Source organism: Carcharodon carcharias, chromosome 7, assembly GCF_017639515.1.
Source record: "Carcharodon carcharias isolate sCarCar2 chromosome 7, sCarCar2.pri, whole genome shotgun sequence".
NCBI classification, from domain to species: domain Eukaryota; kingdom Metazoa; phylum Chordata; class Chondrichthyes; order Lamniformes; family Lamnidae; genus Carcharodon; species Carcharodon carcharias.
This window is the reverse complement of record NC_054473.1, coordinates 158,416,036-158,424,412: the sequence shown is the minus strand read 5'-3', so window position 1 is coordinate 158,424,412 and position 8,377 is coordinate 158,416,036. Positions and strand designations below refer to the sequence as shown.

At 39.5% G+C, this 8,377-nt stretch overlaps 1 protein-coding gene and 2 non-coding genes across 3 annotated transcripts; all 3 read left to right on the top strand.

The window, feature by feature from the left end:
• The first annotated feature begins 249 nt into the window (after nucleotides 1-249).
• rpl13 (ribosomal protein L13) lies at nucleotides 250-7,069 on the top strand. The gene is made up of 6 exons (XM_041192221.1): nucleotides 250-299; nucleotides 1,435-1,563; nucleotides 2,320-2,461; nucleotides 3,979-4,152; nucleotides 5,572-5,628; nucleotides 6,852-7,069. Exons 2-6 carry the CDS (start codon nucleotides 1,460-1,462, stop codon nucleotides 7,008-7,010), a joined length of 636 nt encoding a protein of 211 aa, XP_041048155.1. The 5' UTR covers nucleotides 250-299; nucleotides 1,435-1,459; the 3' UTR covers nucleotides 7,011-7,069.
• Nucleotides 1,741-1,822, top strand: LOC121280604. Its single transcript, XR_005943656.1, has one exon. It is a non-coding gene; the product is annotated as a small nucleolar RNA MBII-202 (small nucleolar RNA).
• On the top strand, nucleotides 5,428-5,508 carry LOC121280602. Its single transcript, XR_005943655.1, has one exon. It is a non-coding gene; the product is annotated as a small nucleolar RNA MBII-202 (small nucleolar RNA).
• Nucleotides 7,070-8,377: the final 1,308 nt, after the last annotated feature.

Here is an 8,377-nt window from a genome sequence, read left to right as displayed (position 1 = left end):
GAAGACTTCAGAAAGCCGATCGTTGCATCAAATTTACTACTTGCTTACAAATTGCATGTAAAACTTTAACAGTTGTTTTCCACGTGTACAAGGAATAAAATCCCCATTTTCCCGCAAACCAAACGCCCTGCTTAGGTGGGGGGGGGGGGGGGGGGAAAGGAGGGGGCACCTACTTTGTGCGGGGCATGAGCACAGGCCAATGTCCGCTGCTCTGATTGGTTAATCACCGTGTCTGTGTACATATCCCGGCAACCACCAGTGCGGCTCGTCCTTTTCCTTCGGCCATTTTCCTCTTGAAGGTACGTGTTGGTTTAGAGTGTGGATAAAATCACAATCCATCCGCCAGTTTAATTAAGTCAACTTGTGCTAAATTAATGCTGAGTTACATGAGGAAGAGCAGACTCTCAATATCCGTGACCATTTCTAAAGAAAGATGTCGCTGGGCCTGACCGGCTCCTGTTTTTCGGTGTTGAGGAGGATGGAGGCCTAAAATCGAGGAGGCAGCCCCTATGTGTCGGCGCGGTTCAAGAATTCTCCAGTGAATGACCCAAAATGGACTGCTTCCAGATGTAGTGTTGGCGGCCTGAATTAATGGGCGGCCTGCGAGGCTGTGAAGAGAAGTTGTAAACTTATCGCTTGCGGCAGTTGGGAGTGTTTGTTGAAAGGCTGAGTTGGTTTGAGAGTTTTCTCTTGCCTTGATTATCGTTTGTTGTTGCTCATTGAACTTTTAAAAGAAAGGCCTGAATTTAAATGGCGCCTTTCACGACCTCAATATGCCCCGAAGAGCTTTTGAAATGTAGTCGCTATTGTGGGTGCAGTACATGCAGGGGTCCAACCTGAGCAAAGCAAACTCCCGTAAACTGCAGTGTGATGTCACCAGGTAATCTGCCATCATGTTGGTTTGACGGATCGCCACTGGCTAGGATATTGGGGATGACTTCCCTGTTCGTTTTCAGACTAATGCCTGGTGCTTCTGACGATAGTGTTGCTCTGGAATGTTCCAGCTTTTGGTTTTTTGTGCTCAAGTCCTGGAGTGGGACTTGAACCCACAAACCTCTGGTTCAGAGACAAAACTGGCACAGCCACAGTTGGTACAGTTCAAATGTCCATTGAGTTGTCTTTTTGTTCAGTGATATTCAAGGTGATTAACATCAGGTTGAGCGTGTATAATCTTGGTTTGGATTTTGCTCTGTCAGTGTTTCAAGTTTATTTTTGATTGTCGTGAAGTGCTATGGTGAGATGTCAGTGGTATAACGTTAGAGATTTCATCAGGATTATGTCAGCATCTTTCCCTTTTTATAGTGCTAAGTAATTTGCTAGAAAATAACTGGGTGCAGGGTTGTTTACAAAATCAAATGATTAGTTGTGGAATTAAATCATTTGTATTCTTTTAACTATTTGCTGCATTTTATTAATGTTTACTTAATATTGCAGGGTTTCAGCCCTTCAATAAGTAGCCATGGCCCCAAGTCGGAATGGAATGATTCTGAATCCTCATTTCCACAAGGACTGGCAGAAGAGAGTCCGTACTTGGTTCAACCAGCCAGCCAGAAAACTTCGCAGGTATGTAATTCGATGCTGAGAACTTAAACTCAGCATTTTCCTTGCAGGAATCAGTGGTTAAGTAGGGTACTGTTTTTTTAAAAATAAAATGGTCTGTACACCAGCCATATTGTGGGTGGAAAATGAAAATATTTGACAGTGCTATAATGGACAATTTATTAGCTTTCCGCAGTCAGATGATGACAATTTCTCCGGAATCTCTGTACCTCTTTGATGAATACCGTTGAACCCTTTTTTGCTGATGACTGTGGACTGCTCCAAATTGTTCTCTTTTAAAATGTCCTTATAGAAAGAAATTTAACATAAATTTCTAATCCTATCTCTAGTATGCAAACAAATGATTATGTTGCTACTGCAATGCATTTTAAACTTAGTTTCAATTCTGAAAAGAATTTCTCCTCTTCACTATCTTCATTTGCTGCTCCAACTGGTTGTAAAAAGAGTTAGCTTCCAATTGCCTTTCTCTCCACCTTGTCCCAACTTGGAACCAGATAGGCAAAAATTTGAACTCCTTGTTAGCCCTTGAGATGAGCAGTTCCAAAGTTGAAGTCAGTACTGTAACAGAAGAAGCAGTAGTTAGTAAACCAATTGCTTTCAGGAGTTGGATTCCACTGACATGCAGTTGATACCCAATAACTAAGTATTGCCCATTGGATATTTCAGTTTACTGTTGAGTAAAAGTGATATATTGCATTATCTGGTATCTTGTTATGATTTGCAAAGTTCTCATAACTTTATAATGTTATTGGTTGACAGACGTAAGGCACGGTTGGCTAAAGCACGCCGCATTGCTCCACGTCCAGTTGCTGGCCCCCTACGACCAGTTGTTAGGTGTCCCACTGTCAGATATCACACTAAAGTACGTGCTGGACGAGGCTTCAGCCTGGAGGAGCTAAAGGTAACCATTGTTTTTCCAGAAACATTAATGTATAGGCATTAGAAGGTTTTTTTTTTAAAAAGTCCATTGAATATAAAATTCAACCATTGAAGAAGCAAAAAGTTTTATTTCCATTGTCGTTTCTTTGGCAGGACCCCAGAGGTGACAGAAAGGTGTGGAGAGAGAAGCCATTGCTAGAGAGGCTATAATTAATCAAGAGTATGACTTAGTAAAGCTAGACCCATGAGTAGAGGCTTTAGAGGATAGTGTGATCAATCATGTCAACCAGTCCAGAGGGGAAAAGGAAAAATATAAATAACTGTCTATATATTTCCTGAATATGTGTATACCACCAATATGTGTATACCACCTGTACATATATATATATATACACACAAATACACACTTGTTAATGTGGTAAAACATTCTTGAGTGCTTAAAAGGAGTGTTATTAGGCCAGAGTATCAAACTCTTGATCAAGAAGGTGGGTTTTATAGAGGGGAATCGAGAAGTGGAAAGGTTTAGGGCTGAAATTCCAGGGCTTAGGGCCTTGGTAATGGATGGCATGGTCAGCAGTGATGGAGCAATTAAAATTGGGGATGCTCAAGAGGCAGAATTAAAGGAGTACAGATATCAAGAAGGTTGTAGGGCTGGAGGACATTAAAGAGGGACAGGCCATGGAAGAATTTGAAATAGAGACATTGCACATGGGTGATGAGTGAAAGGGATTTGGTGCGAACTAAGGCAAGGACACCAGAGTTTTAGATTAACTCAAGTTTGCAGAGGGTAGAATGCGGGAAGCCGGCCAGGAATAAGTTGGAATAATCGAGTCTAGGAGTAATAAAGATATGGATGAGGGTTTCAGCAGCCAATGAACTGAGACAGGGAAGGTGGAAGTGGATGATCTTTGGTGACATGGATATATCATCAAGTATAGTTAACAGCCTCAGGTGGTACTTGGGAGAGGGGTGGTGTTTGTGGTAGGGACTGAGGACTGCTTTCGGTTTGTTTTTGTGATTTTGGTTTGAACTATTTTGGCTGTGGGAATGCCATGGGAAGTTGGGCTATCTTGACACCTGTTCAGGGGAGGGAATTGTCAGTGCATTTGAAATATTAGGTAATTGGTATAATTTTTGGAATAATTACTTAATCAAAAACGATGACATTTTTCACGTAAGTTGTATATTCACTCAGTTCAAAAGATGCTGGTCAGAGTTCCTTAATTTAAGTATTGATGAAGGAAATTCGTTGAGTTTAAATCATATAAGTTGGAAGGGACCTTAATATATTGGGCGTGATATAAAATGTTAACCTGTGGTGTGATTGTGCATGTTCCACTGATGGGAAACATCAATGCTTTATTTAGAAATTGAACCGAAAATGGCTTTCTAATTGTTTACCACAGTTATCAGTTTAACCTTTTCCATTTGATGGCCTTGACCTTTCTTTGGTATACTTCTGTTTTTGCTTTCTTTCAGTTTCTGTATTTGCTTTTCTTTCTCCCTCATTAAAATATTTTTTTGTTGCCAATATAATAGGCAGCAGGCATTAACAAGAGGGTGGCACGTACTATTGGCATTGCTGTTGATCACAGACGCCGCAACAAGTCAACTGAATCTATTCAGTGTAATGTTCAGCGTCTGAAGGAATATCGCTCTAGGCTAATCATCTTCCCAAGAAAGGCTTCCATGCCGAAGAAGGGAGATTCTTCGGTAAGTATCCAAATAAAACGTTAAACACAACATTCTGAAAAAATTGTAATTGATTTTCCAGAGGTTATTTCTGAGAATCACTGGCTCTTAAATGGCATTTAAAAATGAGATTTGTTTCTGGAATATAAATCTGAACTAAGACAATTAGATAAATGTACATCCAGAGAAACCAAAAGGTGCATTAATAAATTTAGAAGTGATAGAGGAAATATCCAACTTTGTTTTAAAAGACAAACAATTGTAAAGTTTTTGAAAGCATTGACTCACATTAGATGTAAAGTTCCATGTACTTGTGTACTTTCCTCAGGTAGCTAGCTGTAAGTTTAGATGCTGCCTGCAGAATTTCATCTCTAGGGAGATTGTTGCTAATTCTGGTCCTATGCAAACTTCTGATATGGGCCATGTGATCAACCCAGCAAACAGGATCAATATTGAACCTTTCTGACCTTTGCATTAAACTTGCTGGTGCATCAGTATCTTGCTTGTACACATGTTAACGTGGAACTTTTTAAAGCACTTTTACTGCTTTAAAACATTTTTATTTAACATATTCTGTCATAAAAATAATAGGAATTTTAAAACAATATTTAAACAGTTCTGAGTTACTGGTTTTAGAAGGAGGTTTGGTGTGTATGTGTTAAAATCAAACCCCTGCTTGTAGATAATGTTGATGGATAGCACGTGCATAATTAGGAGGCAGAGTGAAGTCCTGAACCATATGGGCATGGGTGGGGAAACGGTTGCAAATAGAAACATGACAGCAGTAATTGGGAGGTGGAAAGCATTACATTTGTGGAGGAAAATGGAATGCTCCAACAATGGAAGCTAACTTTTATAACTTGATTGAGTCATCTTTGTCCTGTGGACTGAAAACGCAACTGATGAGGGTACTCAGACAGATGGGTTGCAAAAGCTGGGTGGATAGCTTGACATTGCACTTATGGATTTTGAACAGAGGGGGCTATGATTTCAGTGTTGTGATTATCTTTTCTCCAGGCAACCAATACACATTAGGACTCGTTCCAACAGAGTTTTAGATGAGGGGATGAAGGAAGCGTAAGCAATTGAGCAGATGGCCATAACTCTTTGAAACAAATTTTTGGCTCTGAAGTTAAGATTACAGGTGATAGTAATCATGAAACACTGACCAGCATATATAAGCTTTTTTTTAAAAAAAACCTTGGTCTCTAACAAGTGCTTGGTCTCTGTCGCACAGGCTGAGTTATTAATGTAATTCAGTGATTTATATTGCTGTTTTTTCACCACAGTCAAATGATGACAATTTCTCCGGAATCTCTGTACATCATTGATGATTTTTGTTGAACCCTTTTCCATCTGATGACTGTGGGAATGTCACGTAATTAAAATTCTGTGTGTTTATTTAATCCTGTATTGTTAATGGTAATTTCTTCTCCACAGGCCGAAGAAATTAAGGTGGCAACGCAGCTAACTGGACCTGTCATGCCAATCAAGAATGTGAGTAACTAATATTTTCTTAATTCAGTTTTAAACATTGTCAGCTATGGCTCAGTTATCCCTCTAATTCAGAAGGTGATTCGTTAAAGCCCAACGGGAGAATTGAGCATCTAATTAGGCTGAGACTGAGTGTTGTCTGTTAAAGGTGCTGTATCTTTCGGATGGTTATAAACAAAGGGCACGGGAACTCTCCTTGATGTTCTATCCAACATATGTCACCAAACCAACATCAAAACATATGGCTGTTTATCTCAAGATAAAGGCAAAATACTGCGGATGCTGGAAATATGAAACAAAAACAAAAAATGCTGGAAAAACTCAGGTCTGACAGCATCTGTGGAGAGAAAGAGTCAACGTTTCAAGTCTGTATGACTCTTCAGAGCTTCTTCATAGCTCTGAGGAAGAGTCATATGGGCTTGAAACTTTAACTGTCTTTTCTCTCCACAGATGATGTCAGACCTGCTGACCTTTTGCAGCATTTTTTGTTTGTGTGCCTAATAGGTTACCATGTCTCCCCACACTAACTGACTTCCTAATGATTAATTCCTTAAGTAAGTTACTGCACATGTGCAAAAAAATTTAACTGTGTGTTAAACAAATCATCTGTGCACTCCCAAAAAAAAATCAGAGGGTATATTTTCCCCAGTACTCTATTGGCTGTAAAGTGCTTTGGAATATTCTAAGGATGTGAAATATACACTATGTAAAAATTCTTCCCCTTAATTGATATTGTCCAGATTGACAACATTTACTTAAATGTGTATACATGAAGATGTATTCATTAAAAGCACAAAACTGAGAAGATTCTAATTGCGTGGCTACTTTATATGATAATTGTGAAAGTACTGAGACATGGATTATCCTTTCCAGATTCTCATCTGGACATCAGCCTATTTTCTAAAGAGGAAAATCAGAGAAATTTTCTGCTTGGGCTCCCTTTGTGGACTGGCTCAGATGGACGTCAGCTGAGGCCTGTCCATGTTTAGGGAATCTCTGCAGCAGATGAAATGAATTGGAAACTGCAAGAGTGAACCTGCAGTTCTGTGTATAATTGATGTTAGAATATTCTCTTCTTGGATTCTATGGGCATGTGATAATTTTGGTGAACTACTTGATGCATTATAGTTCCTGTTGCTCTTAAATATGAGAACTCCAATTCTGACCTCATTGTTAATAAGTTTTTCGTGTATACAACATATTTATGGACACAATTTTCCTTTCAGATATACAAAAGAGAGAAGGCCCGGGTGATCTCTGAGGACGAGAGAAATTTCAAGGCCTTTGCAAGCCTCCGTATGGCCCGTGCAAATGCACGTTTGTTTGGAATCCGTGCTAAGAGAGCAAAGGAAGCAGCAGAGCAGGATGTTGAGAAGAAGAAGTAAAGAAATAAAATATCTGGAACTGTTCAATAAATAACTAATCTTTTTAAAAAGAAAAAAAATTGTTCAATTCATTGTAAAACCACATTTTACTTGCTTGTTCATCCATACTCCTGCCTTTCCAGGGGAATTTGATTTACACTGATGTCAAGTTGGTGATTGCTTTGTCTTTAGAACGAAGTTTGGCACAACTTTTATGTTAAACTGTTTAAAGATCTAAGCTTAACCTAATATTCAAAATGGTTACAGGTGATATTAGTGCTAGGCATGTCCTGGGGGTGGGGAGATTACTCAGTTAAATTTTCTCAGAAAACATTTATGCTAAGAATCAATGTACCTTGAAGATTCCTTAACCAGTAAAGTTTAGGATAAATTGGTGGATCTGGCTCAATGGTAGCACTGCTACCTCTGTCCCACTCTAAGAATCTGAGCACAAATACTGGACTGGCACTTCAGTCCTGCACTGTTAGAGATGCCATTTTTCAGATGAGGCATTAAACCAGTTCTGACCTCTGGAGTAGATGTAAAAGATCCCATTGCACTATTTCAAAGAGGAGCAGGTGTCATGGCTGATAATTTTCCCTCAATTAACACTACACTATCTAGTGGTCACCACATTGCCAAATGAAGGATTTTGCTGTGTGCAATTTGGCTATAAAGCACTTTGGAGGTTCTTTGGGGTGTCTGAGGTTCATATAAATGCAAGTCTCTTTACACTGCCTACTTTCAAATTCCCTCATGCCCTTGTCTGTCTCTATGTCCATTTTCCCCAGGCCTTTAATCCCCCACCCCAAGCAGTGTTACTGCAACTCTGGCCAGTTGTGTGTATCTCACTTTTCATTTCTTCCTCCCCTATTGGTACTTCATCAAAGTTTTCATTGACCCTACCAATAGCTCTTTGGCTTGATGTCCATTTATGTCTGTTTACATCAGAGTGCCTTGGTATATTTCTAAGTTACAGGCAGTATGTAATGCAATTTGTTAATAAACTCAGTCCGTTACTGACACTGATGTTTATCCACAGATAGGAACCAGATATTCCTCCAGTGCCCAATTTAAGAGCAGCGATTCTAAATACCAGTGATCTTTTTCCCTGTCTCATCCATCAGCTGTAGTGTGGCTTTTAAATGTTTGTTTATTGGGGATAAACATAGAAAATAGGAGTAGGCCATTTGCCCCTTCCAGCCTCTTCCACCATTCATTATGATCATGGCTGATCATCCAACTCAATAGACTGCTCCTGCTTTCTCCCCATATCCTTTGATCCCTTTCGCCCCAAAAGCTATACCTAACTCCTTGAAAACATACAATGTTTTGGCCTCAACTACTTTGTGTGGTAGTGAATTTCACAGGCTCACCACTCTGGGTGA